Source organism: Enhydra lutris, unplaced genomic scaffold, assembly GCF_002288905.1.
Source record: "Enhydra lutris kenyoni isolate GAN:26980312 unplaced genomic scaffold, ASM228890v2 scaffoldscaffold97, whole genome shotgun sequence".
NCBI lineage: Eukaryota > Metazoa > Chordata > Mammalia > Carnivora > Mustelidae > Enhydra > Enhydra lutris.
This window is the reverse complement of record NW_019154181.1, coordinates 130,211-150,230: the sequence shown is the minus strand read 5'-3', so window position 1 is coordinate 150,230 and position 20,020 is coordinate 130,211. Positions and strand designations below refer to the sequence as shown.

Here is a 20,020-nt window from a genome sequence, read left to right as displayed (position 1 = left end):
GCGAAAACTGAGGCTCAGGGGTCACCAGACTTGCCCAAGGTCACCGCTTCTGGAAAGCAGCCACGTAGAGATCTGAACCCAGGTCTCGGCCCGGGGGCGCACTGTAACCCCTCACGCGACCCCGCCTTCCCGCTCCCGCCACCCCAGGATACTTGGGGTTTTCCCAGGTTACGCACTCCAGGCCCGCGCACAGAGCACATTGGAGGGGGTGGGCGCCGCGGGGCTGGGAGAGCGCGGGGGCGGGGCCTAGTGCCTGACAGGCGCGAGGAGGGCTCCGCGAGTCCCGGGCAGTGGGAGGGGCTTGCGTCTGGACAGGCGGCGGGAGGGACCCGGCTCTGGCCTGGAGGGGACCGAGCCGGAGTGGGCCCGGGTTTCCCGGGTGGAAGGCGGGGCTTGACAGACAGGGGAGAAGCCGGATTTGGGGCCAGCAGGGGCGAGGCTTGTGCTTGACAGGCAGGGCAGGTCGGTGTTTGATAGGCAGGGGACGGGCCCCGGAGACGACGGGCCAGTCGGCGTGCAGGGGCGGGGCTTACGTCGGCGCCGTCCGGCCGGGGCCCCCGCGGCGCTGCCCAGTCTGGCTCCGGCACCGCCCGTCCTGAACGCGTCTTTGCCGCCGCCGCCGCCGCCGCCGCCGCCTCAGCTCCGCCGCCGCGCCCGGGCCCCCTGCCCGCAGCCATGAGCGCTCTCCGCCCGGGTAGAGCCCGCCGACCTCTAGATTAGTTCTGCCGCCGCCCCTGGACCCGCCTTTACCATGGAATCGCCCGCCTCCAGTCAGCCCGCCAGCATGCCCCAGACCAAAGGTAGGAACTCCTGATAGGGAGCGCAGCTTGATCCCCCACCCCCCACCGCCCCGCGCCCCTTCGGGCCCGGACTGCGGACCCCGACTTCGGTCTGTGTGATCCCATTCCAGCCCGTCCCGGACGGAGGCAGCATTCCGGTCCAGAATCCTTCCCTATTCGGGTCTCCGTCTCAGCTTAGACCTCACCTGGACCCCAGTTTAGGCCTTGGAACTGCTCTCGGGCCCGCATTCAGGCTAGGATCTCGTTGTGATGACCCCGCTCCAGATCAGAAACCTCACTCTGACCTCCTCATTTAGGCCTTAACTGCCCCTAGAACAGGAACTCTCCCAACCTGGGTCCCTCAGTTGGATCCAGGTGGGATTCACTCTTATCTGCACCCCGCCCCCACTTCCCTCCCTGGTCCCAGGGCTGTATTCACTCTGGGATTTAAAGGACTCCCCATCTGGGCCCCAGCAGTGCTGCCCTGCTGGGGAATCTCACTGTAACCCCCTCCTCCCCTCCATGTGGGTGCCCTGGCTATACTCCAGCTAAGAACTCGCTCCTCTCCCCCAACTCTGTCCATCCTTGTAGGCCCCTCATTGCTCCTTCCCTGGCGGGCCTGCGGCCCTGCAGCCTGGTCCCCCAGGAACCTCTCTTGGCCTCCCACCCCACCCTAACACACGGCCCCCCTCTCCATCAGCTCCTTGTCTTGACTTGCAAGCTTCTCTCTGCACTTGGAGAGCTCACCGCCTTTTGCTCCCCTGTATCTCCAGGGTTGATCCGTACCGGGCTTGTCCCTGCTGCCTCTGGGTTCTGGGCCAGCCGCTAGGCCAGGGTGCTGGCTGTGCAATGGGCTCACTCTTGTCTTCTCCAAGTAGCCGGCCTTCCTGGAAATTTTTGTGAGGTGGCGGCTGCGGCGGCAAGACAGAAGGATTTGTCATGCGGGGCGGGGGTGGGGGGGTGAAACTTGGAGGGTGAAAGGGGGATTTTGTGTGTGTGTGTGTGTGTGTGTGCGCGCGTGTGCGCGCGCGCGGGCGCGCACGGAAGAGGAAAGGATGTTTTTGGCATGTTCAAGCCTCAGCAGGCTAGGCTGTGTGAGATTTCCAGACCGGACATAGCTGTAATGAATGGGCTGCCTCCTTGCTCTCCAAACCTGCTGCTGCCTCACGCTGGCAGCAGGAGTATCTCTGGACCTCAGTTTCCTTGTCTGTAAAATGGGAGTAATCACACATACCTTGTGTGGTTTTCTGGGTATGATACGAGGCAGCAAATCCTGAAGAGCTTGGTTGAGGAGGGGAGGAGCGCAGCAGAGCGCCTGGCACACAGTAGGTGCTGAGGCAGGCACAGTTGCCCACACCTTGTTACCGTTTTCCTTGTTGGGAAGGCCTCAGCATGTGGGGTCAAGGCCTTGCCTCTGTCTGGGTTGCAGCTGCATAGTGAGGTGGAGAAAGGTAACAGATGTCACTCAGTGGGCCTCTGCTCAGGGGCTGATCCTACCTCTCTTTCTCTGGAGGGACCCAGGCACCAGGAGGGCCTGTGGGGTCCTGGGGAGGGTGTGGGTCCATCTCTGCCCCTGCGGCCAGCAGCTGCGGTGGCTGGGGGCCAGAGCCTGGCCGGCCCGGTGGGCAGGGTAATTACGTCTTACATAAGTGGGAGGCCGGATCCCTGACCATTACCCAACCACTGTGAGTAACTCAGGAGGCACTCAAGGGGGGAGGTGGCTGGGGAGGGACTTACACTGCACAGACCTCGTGGAGCTTGGGAGCTGGGAAATCATATGCTTCTCCATTCTGGAGAACCAGGAAATCAGACACTTCTTTTCTCTAGCGTGGGGTCTGTGCCTGGCTTGGTCAGTGCTGTGGGACTTAGGGAAGGTCCCTCAGCTTCCCTGGGCCACAGTGTTTTCACGGGCAGAAGGAAGAGGATGGAAGCGATGTTTGTCTTCGAATGCTCTTTCAGCTTTTCCAGGCAGGCAGTACCTCACCCCAATAAAAGTTGGAGTTGTAGAGTTGTGAAGGGAGAGGGGTCCTAGGTGTGAAGGGAAAAGGGAATTTGGGGAGGCACTGTTTGATTCCCATGTGCTGTGTGTGACTTGAGTCCTGGTGTTGCCCTCTCTGAGCCTCTCTGCAGAGAGAGAACCAAGGTGAATTTCCAGTTTGTAGGTCCAGGTAATAGATGGTGCTGGTGGGTTAGATGGAGGTTCAGGAGCCTCTGCAAGGTTCAGGGACCTCGTCTGCCTGTTTGGGGGTCTGTGGAAGGATATGGTGAGGAGCCATAATACCCTCTCACCCAAATCCTGAGACTTGTCACTTATCAAGCTTTTTTTCATGTTCCATGTTCTCTCCCATTCATTCCTCCCAGCCCCATTTATAGATGTGGAAATTGAGGCTCGGAGGTGTTAGTGCCTTGCCTAGGGCTCATACAGTTGTGACAGGTGCCCTAGAGCTCTGTCCAGGACTGTATATCTCCAAAGGTCTCCCCAGTGTTCCTTTATGTTCCATTCTGTGCTGAGCTGGTGGGACCCACCCTACCCGCACCCCATCATCCTAGCTGTTGGGATGCTCTGTTATGCCTTGCATCTGGGTCCTCTCCAGGGCTAGCCTGACCTGGAGCAGGGCCTGAGCTGGAGGTGATGCCTCTTGTGTGCACAGCCCTTTACAGTTGGGACATTTTATATTCACTCAGCCTGACCCATCTGACAGATGAAAAACTGGGGCCAGACAGGGGGAGTGGCTAGACTGAATCCACAGAGCTGGGATTCTCAGCAGGGCCCTCCCCATCCTGGGCACAGGGCCTTCCAGCATTGTGCTCTTCTCCACCTTCTCCCAGGAATCTGAACAAAACAGGGCGTGGTTGGTACTTGACCTTAAGGAGATTTACCTTTGAGCTTCAGCTTTGAGCTTCCTGCCTCGCAGCTGGTGTCCTGCTCTGTGCTCCATACCACAGGCCTGGGGAGTTTTCCATGAGTCCATGAGGCCCCAGGTCCCTCAGCCCTGCAGGTTTCCCCCAGCCTCCTTGCCCACATGCCATCTTTGGCTGGAGTCAGAGGCTAACGGCAGCTGGCGCTGGGGCCAGTGGTCAGGGGCACATTTGCTTGGCGTGGTTTGGGTTTGCTGCTTCAAGCCACATGGGTCCTTGGGGGTATCGTATGCATCCTGTCACCGCTCGCACTGCACTGTGAGTGCCGCCCATGCAGGCGCGTCATGGTTGATCTTCGCATGGCTCCAGGCTGCCCAGTCTGTGTCCAGAGCACTGTCTGTGTCCTGGCCCTGCCTGCCGTGGCCACTGTCCCCCCCTCAACCCCCTGTCTAGTCCCGTTCCTGCTGTCGGAAAGACTGGAGGGTGACACCTTGGGGACTTCCCCCACCCCTGGTGTGACGCACAGGAAACTCTCTATCAGCCAGCCCATGGCTCCAGGCCTGAAAGGAGCAAAGTTCTCAGTTGCCTGTGTGGGGAGAAGGCTGGGGCAGCGGGAGGCTTCCGGTGGGTGAGTCAGCGGGCACTGGGTGCTGACTCACCCTCCGGGCATGCCAGCCCAACTGGCTGCTGCTTAAAGGGGCGATGACTGCTGGCTGGTGGGTTGGGAGGGGGGCTGTGAGCCCCAGCCTTGCAGGTCAGCATCGAGTCCTCAGATGGGCATCAGAGGTGGCCCCTTCCTGGACCTCAGACTAGGTTGGGACCTTTGGGCAGGCCCTCCCGGCTCTACTCCCGCCCCGCCCAGGAACTTCCTCTGTTAGGCAAGAGCCCTGCTTCCTCTTGCTCACAGAACACAAGCAGGTGGCGGTGGCCATGCACCGACCTTGCCCAGGGAATCCTCTGGTCTGCTGGGGGCTCTGGGAGGCTGGGGAGGAGAGGTGGTATGAGGTCGGCCTGAGCTCCTGGGGTGGAGAGGTGACCGTGGTCCAATGTCAGGGCAGGCTCTTTTGCTGTGTGATGTTGGCAAAGTTACATTCACTGCGCCCCGTGAATGACTGCAGTGCCCTGGGCATGGCCCACCTATCACATGAGAGGCCTCAGCTTCCTCATCTGCAGACTGGGAATAGGGACTTTTCCTGCCTATCTGGCTGGCAGCCACAAGGATGGATGCAGACAGCCTCCTTCCAGTCTTGCTAAGTGTTAGGTAGTGGGCCGGCTAGACTGGCCTCAGTCCCCAAAGAACCTCAGCTAGACAGGAAGGAGGTGCAGAGCTTGGGCTCAGGGAGTAGACAGGCCTGTGTTCAAATTTTGACTCACTTCACCGCTTCCTGACTTCCTCTTGTGCCCTCTCTGACCTTCGGTCTCCTTTTCTGTAACGTGGGAGTGAACACTCCTCCCTTGCAGGATGGTGGTAGAGATTGGAGACAGTGTCTGTCTAATGTGTGGCATCTGTTATTATGTTCTTATTGTTATGGTCATGGCTGGTATTTGGCGATGGGTGAGTAAATAGAACCCTGGACTCTGGAGATAGGCTCGTAAGTCCTGTGACATGAGGACTCTGATGCTGGCTGCAGGGTCCTGTAATGCCAGCTACAAGGTACCAGGCTCTTTCCCCACTGGTCCACAGCTGGAGCTGGGGCCTCCCATTGCCTCTTGGGCCTTCCTGGGGAGGGCCTGTGGTGAACAGAGGGGACTGGGGCAGGCCTCTTTGCAGATCTGCTCTCCTGAGCACAGGGAAGTGTGGGGTGGGGAATCAGGAGGACAGGCCAGCCCCTCAGTTGGTAGAACTTCACGTGCCAGGTACGGTGCTGGCTGTGGGGATATTGGGGTGAGCGAGGAGCACCCTGACTCTCAAAGAGCTCTGCGTAAGGAACAGGAAGAGGCCTTGGAATCCAGATCCAAGGCCAGGTGTGTCCATGGATGGGGGTCAGTGTGAGAGGGAGCAGTTGGGCCCTGGGGCCAGGCTGGGTGCAGGGCCTTGGCGGCCCTGCAGAGTATTGTCAGGGTCTCAGGAGGGGTGCTGTGTGTCCCTGTTTGTCCCAGAGGAAGTACTCTGGGGGGTGGCGCAGAAGACGCCGTGCAAAGAGCCCTACCCCGGCCAGATGGGGCGATGAGGCAGGCCTGCCTTGAGCTCAGCTCCTGAGGTTGGGGCTTACAGCCCTCTGGGGACCATCCTTCTCCACATGGCCCGCATGAGTCAGGCTTGCTTGCCCGGCTGCTTCTGTCCATGCCCTCCCTAGCACTGAGCATGGAAACCCCAAAAAGCTTCATATAAAAGGCATGAAGAACTTACAGGGCTGGGCAGTGGCAGCCTGGTAGGTCGCCTGCAGCTCACAGACAGCAAGCCTGGGAGCTGTGTCCAACTTGGGAGAGGGTCAACAGTCTCACCCTGAAGGGCTTTTGTCCCCCTTTCCCTCCTGAGAGGTCCTTGTCACCCTCTCCCTGCCCTAAGGGTCCCTTTCTGGGGTGTCACGGCTGAGCTGGCATTCCAGGGGCTGTCCTGGCTTCTCTGCCCTTCTCCCAACTGGTGCCCTGCTCCTGGGCGGCTCAGCATTGACCCTGTTGACGCCTCCGGGCTGGACCCCAACCTGGCAGGTGGGGTCTTCCATTCCTTTTAAACTTTTCAATTGAAGTATATCACAGACCCCAAAAGCATATATAAAATGTACCTCTGTATTTTAATGAGTAAAAATAAAATGAAATCTGTGTACCCAATACCTAGCTAAAGAAATCGGACATTACTGTACCCCAAAGCCCCTCCCAGAATTGTGCCTCCCTAACAACTGCCCTGACTTTTGTATTAAACTTTTTTTTTAAGATTTTATTTGAGATAGGGGGAGTGAGGAGAGTGAGAAAGCACAAGCACAGGGAAGGAGCAAAGGGAGAGGAAGAGGCTGACTCCCTGCTGAGCAGAGAGGCCGATGTGGGATTCGATCCCAGGACCCTGGGACCATGACCTGAGCCGAAGGCAGAGGCTTCACCAACTGAGCCACCCAGGCACCCCTGTATTAATCACTTCTTTATTGTTTTTTGAAATTGAGTTCTAATATACGAGGGGCATAGTGAAGCTCACCATCCTTCAGAAGGGGGCCTGCACTGCCGTGGTGGCCGGGAGAGGCTGCAGCCAGCCGGCTGGGTTCATGGCCATCTCCCGCACTCAGGAGCTGTGGGGCCTCAGTCTGTATCATGGGGACGATCATAAAACCTAAACGGCAGGGTCGCGGCAAGGCCTCTGTGCACTGGTGTATACAAGTGCTGAGTGTGGGGCCGGCCCAGAGCTAGTGTGGCTGAGTGTGGACAGCTGTCCTTGTTGCTTCAGGTGGGTCTGAAACTCCCTGGTGGACTGTGCGGGGCTCAGCCTGTGTAACAGCTCTTGACTTTGCTCCTCTGTGTCACTGTGCTATTGCCACCAGCTTCCGTGGTGCGTCCTCAGGATCGTGCAAGCCAGTTGGGTGGGAGGTGACCTGTGAGGGGCCTTGGGTGTTAGGGGAGATGTGGAGAGCTGAGGAACGTTTCTGTGCACCACTAAGTAGGGGCTGGTGGTTGGAGGCTTGCCCGAGACCGCTGTGGGTGTGGGGCGGGGGGGATGTTCCCTGCCCTCCCTGTCCTTCAGTGTCTGTGTCTTGGTCTTCCACTTCACCTCCTGCCTCCATACTAGTGGCACAGCGTGCTCTGGTCCATCTACCTGGGGCAGACCCCAGGGGGTGTGGGGGGACCCTTGCTGGGTGAGCCTGTGCACACTTCCGGGTGGGAGGGGCTGCTTCGAGGCCCAGCTCTGTGCCACCTCCCTCTGTGACCTCCTGGGCGAGTGTTCTCATCTGAACGGAGGGAATGAAACACCTCTGCTGTTGAGAGTGGGGAGTGATGAGATCTCCCCAGTTCAGGGACGCCTTGCGTGCTCATTTAATGCTGAATTGGAACCTGAGCTACATACTGGCCTTTTTACCATCAGCAATACATTTTAAGTCTTCTACACATCGATCCCAGGTTTCATAAGATTTTGTTTTGATGCAAATGATGATAAAAGCAAGAATGGCCTTTGTTAAGGAAAGGGGCTTTTACCATTTTGCAGGAGCGTGGGGCCCAGCAGTGCCTCCTGGTGGCCTGGGTGACCTCCCAGTGACCCCAAGTGGAGACCTGTGAGAGCTCAGCCCACTAGCCCGAGCAAGAGGAGTGTCCCATCTCCCCGAGGCCCTGGAAAGGTCAGATGTCGCTCTGGGAATGTCCCTCCCTAGTCATAGGCTCTTGAAGCCCTGGATCTCCAGTCTGGGGGTTCACTTGGCAGTCTGGGGCCCACCTTGGCAATGGAAGGCCTTGCGGCCAGGGTGGCCACTGATCCGGACCCATTTTGTGCCAGACACTTCATGCGCAATGTCTCATTCAGCTGTTGTGGTTACCCAGCAACATGGGGTATTGTCAGCTCTAAGTCTGACAAGTATACTGGCCTCGAGCGGGGAGTGACTTGCCCAAGGTCACACAGGTCTGTCTGAGGTCTGTCTTAACAACCCCTGACTCGGGCTCACCTGTCCTGGAGATCAAGGCCATTGAACTCCCCAGGGCATCTGGGAGGAAACAGGCTCAGGGAGGAGGTGTGCTAGCCGGTGGTCACACAGCAGCTCAGCAGCTCAGGTCTCCTGGTGTCACAGCCTGTCCTTCTGCACTCACTGCCTATTGGCCTCTACCACTGTGGTGTGGCAAATGGTCTCGTGGCTGCAGATGAGGTATGTGGAGCAGGATCAGGGGGCCTGGGAGGTTGGGGTCTGTGTTTGAGTGGCGGCATGGGACCCTGTGCAAGTCTCCAGGTCCATGGCCCCCAAGTCTGCAGTGGCTGGCCTCTGGGGCACCATCCAGGGCTGAGCAAATCCTGCTGAGCGCCCCCAGGAGGGACGCCAGCGAGCCTGGCTCCTGTTTCATGGGGAGGAGGAGCCCGAGGCCCAGACCTGTAGCGGCCCCAGGCACAAGTTTCCACAGGGCTTCTTTCTTCCTTGTTCTTGCATTTAAATTCCTTCCATGGAACCAGCTGACACTGCATGTGGTTAGGAAAATCTCAAAGGTGCAGGAAGGTGGTCTGTTGCTCCTTGGACTCCTCTGTGAAGAGACCGATGTTCTCACTCTCTTGAAATCTGCACGCCACCTCCTGCATGGAGAGCGCTCAGCACGTCATCCTGCCCAGGGGTCTGCTGGACCCTTGCCGGTTCCCTGGGCCCGTCTCTTCATTTTACAAACCCCGCCTCAGTGCCGTCCTCTGGAGAGTGGAAAGCCTGTTGGTCCCCGCCGCCTGGGGCTACTGCAGGGGTCCACGGAGACAGGATCCGAGGCCTAGCACTGGCCAGACACATGACAGGTGCTCACAGATGTTGGTGGCGCTGTGTTCTCTCTCTGGGGCGGGAGTTCCCCCAGGTGGGCTTCCTGGGTTGGTGGGTGCTTCGATAGGGCCGAGTTCCCTTTCACGTTGGTGGCCCTGTGAGCTCACACAAGCACTGGCCCCGCAGGGCCAGACTCTGTGCCCTCGGGGTCCTGCACCCCAGCTAAGAGTGGTCCTCCCTCCCTACACCCTCCAGCCCCCCCCCCCCCCGCCCTGTGTGCTTCTCCCCTGCGCCTGACCCTCTTGGCGCTAGAACTTTCCTCCTCCTCGCCCACTGTATGTCAGCCTCAGCTCAAATCCCACCTCAGAAAGGTCCCCGTCCCTGGCTTATAAACAATACACATACTGGCTTTGTCTGTTAGTTGCTGTTGCCTGTGGTCCTGGCTCTCCCATCAGCCCCGGGTTCGGCCCTGGCGCAGTTGCTGTCTTGGGCTGGCGCATTCTCGGCTGTTGGGGCTGGGGGAGCGCTGGGAGCTGTGGAGCAGCATCTCTGGCCCGGGCCTCCTGGGTGCCAGCGGCACTGCCAACAGTCCTTGCCGCTTGTCTGTGGTTGGAGCCTAACGGTGGGGTGGGGGGGGCAGGGGCCCGGCTGCTCATTGCCAAAGGGGCAGGCTCTGGGAGGGGGGCAGGCGCAGAGTCTTCCCCACCTGCTCTGTGGATGACAAAGGCCCTGAGAGGTGGAGGGAAGGGGTTGCCAACGGTCTCAGATGCCAGGGCCTGCCCGGGGTCCAGCACTCAGCCGGAGAGAGGGCAGGGCCAGGGCGTTGAGGGGCCCCCACCTGTAACCTGTCGCTCACCTGTGGGGTGGAGCCCACAGCGCCCTTGGCAGGTGCCACATGTATGGTGTTCAGTAAGTGACAGAACCCTTCATCTGCTCTAGGACCTTGAGGAGAGGGCGCCACAGTGCTAGGTATCCAGCTGGCCCCCTGCCTGGGGGAGCCAGGTCTGTCCTTGCTCCCCGCCAACACTTGGTGGCGGTGGCCCCTGAAAGTTCCCCAAGGGCCTCCTGTGGGAGGGGTGCCACGGTGTGGAGACTCTAGCCTCAGACATGTGGGCCTGAGCACCCGGCCCTGCCGTTCGGCTCACCATCTCCGAGCCTCAATGGTACTTACTGTCTGTGAATTGGGTGCCCTGAGCGCTTCCCCTGGACTTGCGCACAGAGCAGTAGCAGGGGCTGGTGTGAGGTCTGCAGTGAGTGGAGATCACTGCGGTCAAGTGGAGGTGTGGGCTTTGGCTCATGAGAGCCCCCTCATGTAACCTGTGTGTTAGCTGCCTTAGTGGCAGGAGTAGGTTGGCCCAGTTGATCGTTCTCTGAGGGACCTGCATAGGATAGAGGTGACGATCCAAGTGTGGCAGGGGCTGGGAGGGAGCATGGCGGCCTGGGGCCATCTGGCCTCCCACATCTGCAGGGCTTGCCCAGGCACTCAGGGCCTAGGACTTCTCCAGTGGACAGCTCAGGAAGCACCCAAAATACCCCAAAGGTGTGTGGGGGGGTAATAAATTGGGAGCAGTCGGTGTTGCTTTTGTCAATGCGACCCAACATGACGACATGTGGGGGGCTCCCTGTGTGTGTGGAGGCCCCCACAGCGTCCATGGTGAGGGACGCTCCACCTCTCCCCCTCCTACCGTGGACGGACCCTGAGAGCGGGTGGTACTGTCCAGTCTGTTTCCCCTCTCCCCGAGGCCTCAGGGCAGGGGTGACGCAGGGGGTGGGGAGACCCTCTCTCAGGCTTGCTGTTGATGTTTGGTCTTTGGAGCTACACAGACCTTTGTGTCTGCTCCCTGCCAGACATTCACTGTGTCACCGTGGTCAAGCCACACCTCTTCTCTGATCCCCTTGGTACCACAGGTACAAGAAAACACTTTCCTGTACAGAGCGACTGTCTGGGGCTGAGGGCCTAGTGTTACTTGGGGTCCTGCAGGTTTCCAGATGGCTCCGTCTAATCTTCGCCTGTCAGGCACCATCGCAGCGTGGTCCTGATAACTTCGGAGGACACGCCTGGTAACCCGAGGCTCACTGTGGGTCCGTTATCCCCATTGCACAGTTGATCTCTGACGCCTAGAGAAGTTAAAGCACTTGCTTGAGGGCATACAGCTAGGAAGAGGCAGAGCTGCAATTTGAACCCAGGCTGCCTGACTCGAGTCAGTGCCCATAAGCGTTTTCCTAGCTGCCCCTGAAGTAGTGACTATAGAACCATGACTTGTGAGACGTGACAGGAGCGAAGCCAGTGGGACACAGTGAGAGGCAGGGACAAGGGAGCTTAGCTGGAGTGATCAGGAAAGCTGCTCTGACTAGGCGAAAGGTGAGGATCATATACCAGCAGGGGCAGAGCTGCAGGGAAGAGCGCTCTAGGCAGAGGGAACAGAATGTGCAAAGGCATTGTGATGGAAGAAAAGGCGGCTCATTTAAGGAATGGTGAGTAGGAGGAGATGAGAGCAGGGCCAGGCAGAGGTAGGAGTTGTGGGAGTCCGGGGTGCCTCTCTTTGTGGTCTTGTCCTGTCGGTCAGTAGCTGAATTCCTTATTCTCTGCCTGTGGTGGTGTTGAGAGGCTGGAGAGGGCCAAGGACACACAGAAGCCTGGCACTGTGCCCACTGGTGCCAGAGGCCCCGCAGGCTGAGGCTGGCAAGCTTGTTGTGGTTTGCTGGTGGCTGCCTGTGAACCTCTGTTTGTTGTGGTGACGGTCGTCATATCGGGCCCACACCTGGGCAGCCCTGGGCCGCCTGGCCATCTGGGCCCGGCACTGACGTGAATGGCAGACAGTGGCGGTGGCTGGTGGCCCGTGGCCTGTTTCTGAGCTGTCTCCAAGATGGCCTCACCCACTCCCTCTGACAGCTGGGGAGCTGCTGCACAGAGCCCATGTCCCTGGCGGGCAGATAGGTGAGAAGGCCAGGACCCTACTCCTTCTTCCCACCCAGCCCATGTGCTTGGAGCAGCCTGTGTCCTGCCCCAAGCCCAGAAGGTGAGGCATGTGGGAGCTCTCATGTACTGAGGGCCCTGTTCCTCTTTCATCCACCTGGCGCATAGAGGCTCTCTTGACTACTAGGGAAACTGAGGCCTGGTGAAAAGGGGCCCATCTCATGACATTTGCAGATCCCAGGGTGGGAGATGGGTGTGCAGGTTAGGACCAGAGAAAGGTTAGGGAAGGCCAAGAGCAGGTAGTGCGGGGGGATGTGCTTTGAGCCCCAGGAGACCCCCTAGTGGATTGTTCTTTTTTTTTTTTTTTTTTCAGGGTTTTATTTATTTATTTGACAGAGAGAAGGAGAGAGATCACATGACCGCACATGCAGTGGGAGCAGCACAGGGAGAGGGAGAAGCAGGCTGCCTGCTGAGCAGGGAGCCCGATGTGGGGCTCCATCCCAGGACCCTGGGATCATGACCTGAGCCAAAGGCAGACGCTTAACGACTGAGCCACCCAGGCACTCCTGGATTGTTTATTTTTTAGCATAAAATATTTTGCTTTCTGGTTACAAAAAGCTTCAAGTGAAGAGTAAAAGCTCCCCATAATTCTCATTACATAGGGTGGCTTTTTTCTAGCTTTGTGCAGAGGCTCGTGATAACTGTAGTGACCTGCTGTGCCCCAGGCCTGTGCTGAGCACCTAGTAGATGAGCCCACCCTGTAGGGCGGCATGCGCTTATCGGAGCCCTGCTTCGAGGATAGAGGACTTGAGGTGCCAAGAGAAGGGTACGATGCCAGGTCTCAGCAGGGGTCAGAGCTGGCCTCTCTCAGGCTGCTGCATGTCACATGTAGCATTAGCAATGCTGGCCTGGCCAGTGGCCTCCTCAGGCCTTGGGGCCTGCAGCCCAGGGCCCCTGCCCCTGCTGCCAGGGGTCAGTGATGACTTAGTCTGACCCAGCGGCAGCACGGATGTGGCCTTAGGAAGCCACAGGCCTGGATACCTTGCCTTTTCTGTTTTCCCCTTGCCATGTAGGATGTGCTGGGCCCTGGGAAACCCAGGGAAGCGTCTGGGTCTCTGTTCAGCAGATGTCACAGAGCTCTCTGTGGGGAGTCCAGGAGGCCGGTCCCTCCTCCTACAGGGAGAAGCTCCCAGCAGGAGAGGGTGCTGGGAATGGCTGGCCTGGCCCAGTGTGGTCTCCGAGTCACCAGATCTGGGAGCAGCTCCCCCTGAGTCACCATGCAGCATCTTAGTTCCCTCCAGTAACGTAAGGCTAAGAACTCCTCCCTCCAGGGTTGTTGGAACATCTGGAATAGATGGGAAGGGCCATTTGTGTGGCCAGCAGGCCGTTGCTGGACGAGAGAGAGACCCACTCGGCCCCTGACAGCTGGCCACGTTGTCTCATCTGTAAAATGGGATGAAAACACCTCACACGAGGGCACCTGAGTGGTGTGGTCGGTTAAGCGTTTGACTCTTGCTTTCAGCTCAGGTCACGATCTTGGGGTTGTGAGATTGAGCCCCGGGTCGGCTCTGCGCTCAGTAGTGCTTGGGATTCTCTCTCTCTCTCTCACTCTGCTCGTCCCCGCCTTGTGTGCGCGCGCTCTCTCTCTTTCAAATAAGTAACTCTTTAAAAATCCAAACGATGGCCACATGCCTCACACGGGAGCTCATGATTAGGCAGCTGGTCTGCCCTGGCGCTGGGCGAGTGATGGTGGCACCCAGTGGGTATTATGTGTAGAAACTTGTTTCGTGCGGCCCCTGGGTTGTTCCCGGACAGGCCTGGGCTTGGGGGCAAGTCGTGCTGATGCCAGCAGGGTGCTGTTCTAAGTTCTCTAAAGATCACTACCACGTAGGTAGTGATCATTTGTCTTTGACTGGTTGAGGATACGGGGGCTCAGAGAAGAACGGGGACTTGCCGAAGGGCACCCGGCCTCTAAGAGGCAAAGGTGGGATTTGAATTTGGGACAGAGAAAGTGCATGATTCGGTGACATAGGTACTCCAAGAGCTGGGGCCAGCGTGGGGAGAGCAGGGCTCCCACTGGCTCTGGGGTCGAGGATGGTGCCGTCGCGGCCCTGACTTAGCAGTGGGCACGGGGCCACCTGGGTCAGGCCCTTTGGCTGCCAAGGGCTAGGCAGACCTCCCTCAGAGCAAGCATCTGGGGCCTTGGGCGGCTTCCGTGGGGAGGAGGTGCCTGCCTACACCAGCCCCAGTGCTCAGCCCACACACCCCGATGCAGATCCGGGACTCTCTTCCCACCAGGGCTCTTCTGTTCTGTGGCAAGTCATCTAGCTCTGAGGACAGCTGGGGCCAGGCCTCATCTCCCCAGCAGCAATAACAACCCTATCCCATCCCCTGACAGTGGTGTCAGGCCCTTCCTGGCTGCTGGGTCCACGTATGCCGGCCTCCAGGCCAGGGACACACAGGGCACTGAGGCCACGCAGTGGGATGTGGTGGAAGCTGGATCTGAACCCAGTTCAGAGGTGGCTTCCAGGGCTCGTGTCCCACAGTGTGCTGTGCACGCTCATGGCCGGTGGTGCGGGGCCCCGGGCAGCTCCCACTTCCCCGGGTGGCTGGTGCTTCATCAGGGGCGGTGTGTGAGGTAGGCGGGGAGGGCAGAGCACATAGCAGGGCTCTGCCTGGGAGGTGGGAAGGACACTCCCACAGGAGTTGGCAAGTGGTCTCTGTGGCTTTGGGGACTCAGGGTCAAGTCCCACCTCTGCCACCTGCATTCTCAGTGACCTGGGAAAGTCAGTTCCTCCTCTGGACAGTGGAGCTCCAGTCCCAGTGGCTAGGAGCGGGGGCCATGGACTCAAGGCGGCCTCGGTCTTCCCCCGTGGGCCTGGATATGTCCCACTCTTGCTCTCCTGCCTGTGAGGTGCCATGGTGGCCTCTCCGGAGGGCAGCCCCCATGGAAGCTCCCTCTGCTGTGCCCAGCGCCGCTGTGTCCAGTACTCTGGAATGCGCACTCTCCGCTAGCACTGCCGCACGCTGGGCTCCTGGCCGCCGCTCTCAGCCAGCCTAGGAGCCGTGGGCATGTGGTCTCAGAGAGGCGCAGCCCCTCTCCCATCCTTAGGAGACTGGCTGGTGCCCTGGGGAGGGAAGTGCCTTCCCGCGGTGTTCCTGGAAGGGGTGGCAAAGGTGAGAACTTTGCCGGGGGGGGTGGGGAGGGGGGCGAGCATTAGGCAGCACGCTTTGGTCAGCAGCTCCCCAGCCCGCATCTGGTCCAGACTTCCCAGCCGCCCCTGAGTGGGGCCTCTGTGGTCCCGGTGACAGATGGGGAAAGGGAAGCTCAGAAGAGGGGCCAGCAGCAGAGCTGGGACCTGAGAGGAGCTCTGTCTGCCTCCGAGGCCCCCCAGCTAGGTTAGCGCCACAAGTGGGAGCAGGAGCTGGGTCAGTTTGCTAGCACCTCGGGCTGGGGGCTCCCAGGCACTTCCTGCCTGATGGTCCCAGAGGCCAGAAGTTCCCTCAAGGTGCTAGTGGGCTGGTTCCCTCTGAGGCTGTGACGGAGGGACCCGTTCCAGGCCTTTCTCCTAGCTTCTGGATTCCTTAGGGACTCCCTGGCTTGCAGATGGCCATCTTCCCCTGTGTCTCCTCACATTCTCCTCCGTCTGTGCGTATCTGTCTCTGTGTCCAGCTTTCTCCTTTTCTAAAGCCACCAGTCCTGCTGGGCTAGAGCCCATCCTCATGACCTCATTTTTAACTTGATCGTCTCTGTAAAGAACCCATCTCCAAACAGGGTAACACCCTGAGGTACCGGGGCTTAGGACTTCAGCACGTGGGGTTTCTAGGGGCACAGTTCAGCCCTTACCAGGCGCTTGGGACACAGGGCTTCTGCAGGGGGTGGTGGGAGCACAGGCCCTGGTGAGCACTTTGGCTGCTGGGACGTGGCCCTACTCCCTCGGGGGGTGCCCAGTGGTAGCCTGATGTGTGCCCCATGGGGGCAGATCTGCGATGGAGTGACCTCCCTTGGAGGTGTGCTCTGGAGACATCTTGGGCGGCTGTCGGGTGACTGCCTGAGGCCAGCTTCCGGGAGGCCCTGTGGGGCTGGAGCCGGAGATGTCCCTGTGCCCAGAGACACCAGCCCCCTCAGATCATTGCCCGCACTGACTGACCCTCAGCATCTGTAACTGTGCTCGGGGCCCCTGAGGGCAGGGGGCCTGAGTCATCTCTGTCCCCAGGGGATGTTGACAGACTGAGCGTTGACCAGGTGCCTCACCTCTTCGTTTTAGGGAAAGCCAAAAGGAAGAAGGACTTACGGATATCCTGCATGTCCAAGCCACTCGTGCCCAACCCCACGTGAGTCTATCTCAGTTTCTCCCCTGGCTCAACCTGGAGAGGCTTCCCAGAGGGGGTCGAAAGGAGAGGAGCAGGCAGGGGATGGCGTGTCCCAGAGAGCACCTCCTATGAACTGGGCCCTAGGGGGCATGGCCACGGGGGCTCACAGGTGTCACACGTCCATTCTGCGTCCCCTTCTCGCCCATCTTGGAGATGGAAGGGTGAGCTCTGGCCATGTCTGTGTGACCACGCCTTGTATGTGACACCGTGGGTGCTTGATGACAGACTGGGTGCCGTGAGCAACACCACTGCCCGCAAGCTGCCTCCCGGGGACAGCACGCGTCTTGGGCTCCTAGGCCAGGCTGGTTTGCTTCTCTCGGGCAAGGATATGCTGCTTTCTGAGGCTCACAGGGTCCTGCTTTTCCCCCCACAGACCCCCCCGGAACCTTGACTCCCGGACCTTCATCACCATCGGAGATAGGGTAGGTGCCGGCTGCACACCTGGGGCGGGGCCTTCATGGGTTGGAACCTCAGCGTTTTCATCTGATAAGTGGGCCCAAGCTGACCTTGTAGGGCACTGGGAGGAGACTGTGGGCGGTGGGAAGAGCTGGGCTTTGGAGAGGAACCTCACTCCCCAGACGTTGGCTGTGTGGCCCTGGGCTGCCCACCCTTAGACCCTCTCACCTGGAATGGGGAGAGTTGGCCTGCCTCATGGGGCTGGAGAGCCAGAGCTGGCATGAAGTTTCCTGATCTCAGAGTTTGGGTCCTGGGGCTACCAGTGCCCACGTCACCTGTGGGAATGGTGCATCAAACATGGGGACTCCTGGCTCTAGCCTCAGAAGCAGCACCTGGGAACTTGCCTTGCACACGTACCTGCTGATGGCTTGCTCCCCAGCGATTGGGATCCTGGCTGGGGGACTGTGCTTCCCCCACAGGCAGAGACCCACTGTGGAGGCCTTTCCGTGGCTGACCGCCCCTCCCAGGCTCATTCCTTCCTGACACTTGTCAGTGGGCGGTGTCCAGCTTTCTTGTCTGCCGGACAGCAGAGGGCATGAGGGAGAGTAGGAGGCCCGGGGCCATACTGCCCGCTGTGAAAGCAAGAGCCTCGTTCTGTTCTGTCTGTCTCTAGTGCCTGAAACAGGAACGCGCACGTAGTGGGGACTCCACAAATACTGGGTAAATGAATGATTCTGTCCCAACCGCCGAATGGAGTTGGGGGCAAGAGGGACAGGGCCTCTCTGGAGCTCCCTGTGCCAACTGGGGGCGTTTTGTAGGTGGTTGTATTTATGCCATGTGATAGTCTTGAACGCTGGGCTGTGCCCATTTTACGGAGAGCAGTGTGAGTCTGAGAGGTGGTGTGACTTGGCCCAGGTCACACAGCAGAGGGTGGTTGGTATAAGATTTGAGCTCAGATCTAACTGACTGACTGTTTCCTCTCTGCTGCCCCTGCGCTGTCCTGATTTGTGGCCTCTCTTTTTTCTGTCCCCCAAGAACTTCGAGGTGGAGGCCGATGACCTGGTGACCATCTCAGAGCTGGGCCGCGGAGCCTATGGGGTGGTGGAGAAGGTGCGGCACGCCCAGAGTGGCACCATCATGGCTGTCAAGGTACACAAGGGCTCCTCCTCGCCCCGCCCCACACAGCCCTGGAGCTTGGGGACACTTGGGACACTTGCTGGAGGAGGCATGGGGGCTGAGCCTGTGGTACGGCCCGTGGGTACCCCTTGGATCTCCTAGTCCTCCTGCGAGGGATAGGGGTGGTCGCCCTCTGCCGCATGGCCCCTGACCGTAGCCCTCTGTTCTGCAGCGGATCCGGGCCACCGTGAACTCCCAGGAGCAGAAGCGTCTGCTCATGGACTTGGACATCAGCATGCGTACAGTTGACTGCTTCTACACCGTCACCTTCTACGGGGCCCTCTTCAGAGAGGTGCGGCCCTGCTGCGTGGGTGGGAGGGTGGGAGGTGGGGGCTGGGCTGCAGGGAGGAGCACAGGCTGCCCCACCCCACCTTCCCTCTGCACACCTGCCCCCCTTAGTCTGGCTGCCCCGCTGTCTGCTGTTGCTCAGTCGGGGCCCCCAGCAAACGTTTGCCGAGCGCCGCCGTGCGCCAGGTGCTGGGCACCGAGGGAGTGAGACCACACATGCAGGGTTCTTGAGAGCTTTTTCCCAGGACCCAGGCTGCCTGGTGCCCCTGCTTCCTGCCCCGGTTTTCTCGTCTATGAAATGAGGCCAGTGATCGTATCCACCTCCCAAGGTCGCGTGAAGATACAATGATGTGACCCAGGGCCGGGTACTCAGTCGGTCTCGGGGGACACCTGCTCGCTTCCCTGGCGTCCAGCTGGCACGGTGGGGTTCTGAGCAGGGGCAGCCAAGGAGGCGTGCGAGGGTCTGGTTCTTGGTCTGTGGGCAGCACTGGTTGTAGGATGAGAGAGCAATCGGGGGTGATGCCAGGGAGTGTGGCTTGCTGCAACTGAAGGACGGCCTTCTGCTGGATGCTCCTTGAGCATCTAGCAGGTCCCCAAGTATGCCGGGCCAGCGCCTCCTCACCCTTGGCTCATGTGCTAAGCGCCTGTTGTATGCCAGGGCAGGCTGCCGGTCCCCTTGCTGCGGGGTGGGGGGGCAGGGGGCAAGACACACACCTGCACCTCACTGCATGCTGGGTCAGAGTTGGCAGGGAGGCACGTGGGCCTACAGGTACCCCACGGAGATGCTGTACCCAGCCTTCATAGAAGACTGTCCTGAAGGATAAGTGTTTGTGGCGGAGCTGGCAGTGGGGGAGGCTGGGCTTTGCAGGAGAAGAAGGGAAGCATCCTTCAAGGCTAGAGCTAGGATGACCTGTGCATGTTGGGGGCCGTAGCGGCTGAGGTCAGGTGGGTCTGCAGGGCTGGAGCATGGAGCTGAGCTGCAGCTGGGCCTAAGAGCCCCCATGCGGAGGGACACAATTGAGTTTGTGTTTTAGTTACTTCTTTCTGGAAACTGCCATGGACTTCAGGATCAGAGGGAGGAGACCAGAGGCAGCAGAGCTGGTGAGGCTGGCTGGCATACCACCCACTAGGATAGACAGGCAGGGAAGGTGGAGAAGCAGAAGTTGAAAGATTGCAGAATAGGAAGAGCTGGGAGCAGGCAGGTGTGTCTTTGGGGAGGCCTGAGCAGCGCCAGAGGGTCAGACCCGTTGCTGACATGGCCCTAGCTCAGGGTGTCCAGATACCGGCACCACCTCACGCTGACCCGGGCTCACCTCCAACTGTCCTTCCACAGGGAGATGTGTGGATCTGCATGGAGCTCATGGACACATCCCTGGACAAGTTCTACCGGAAGGTGCTCGAAAAAAACATGACCATTCCAGAGGACATTCTGGGGGAAATTGCTGTGTCTGTAAGTGACCTGGGTCTTGGGAGGGGTTGGGGGATTCTGGTCCATAATCAGGGGCCCCAGCCCTGTGCCAGCAGGCACAAAGCCAGCCTCATGGTGAGAGCTTGGGCAGAGCTGGGTCCCCAGTGGGGCCCTGAACCTGGGTAACTGCCCTCAAGGGACCCAGTTCTCCCAGAGCCTTCTTGCTAAGGGAACCCCAGAGCCTGGGGCTCCCAGAACCACACAGATTTGGCAGATCTTAGGTTTCTAGTTGTTTTTTTTTTTTTTTAATATTTTATTTATATATTTGAGAGAGAGAGAGAAAATGAGAGAGAGCACGCATGAGAGGGGGAAGGTCGAGGGAGAAGCAGACCCCATGCTGAGCAGGGAGCCCGATGCGGGACTTGATCCCGGGACTCCAGGATCATGACTTGAGCTGAAG

The 20,020-nt window shown here is 59.4% G+C and overlaps 1 protein-coding gene across 1 annotated transcript in view; it reads left to right on the top strand.

Annotated features, from left to right (window-relative positions):
* Positions 1 to 628: 628 nt before the first annotated feature.
* LOC111139240 (mitogen-activated protein kinase kinase 3) overlaps positions 629 to 20,020 on the top strand; it is a 28,883-nt gene continuing 9,491 nt past the window's right edge. Inside the window, exons 1-6 of the mRNA XM_022491453.1 lie at positions 629 to 800; positions 16,187 to 16,253; positions 16,666 to 16,714; positions 17,724 to 17,837; positions 18,037 to 18,156; positions 19,486 to 19,602. Coding sequence (XP_022347161.1) covers positions 752 to 800; positions 16,187 to 16,253; positions 16,666 to 16,714; positions 17,724 to 17,837; positions 18,037 to 18,156; positions 19,486 to 19,602 — 516 coding nt within the window. The 5' untranslated portion in view covers positions 629 to 751. The remainder of the gene's footprint in view (positions 801 to 16,186; positions 16,254 to 16,665; positions 16,715 to 17,723; positions 17,838 to 18,036; positions 18,157 to 19,485; positions 19,603 to 20,020) is intronic.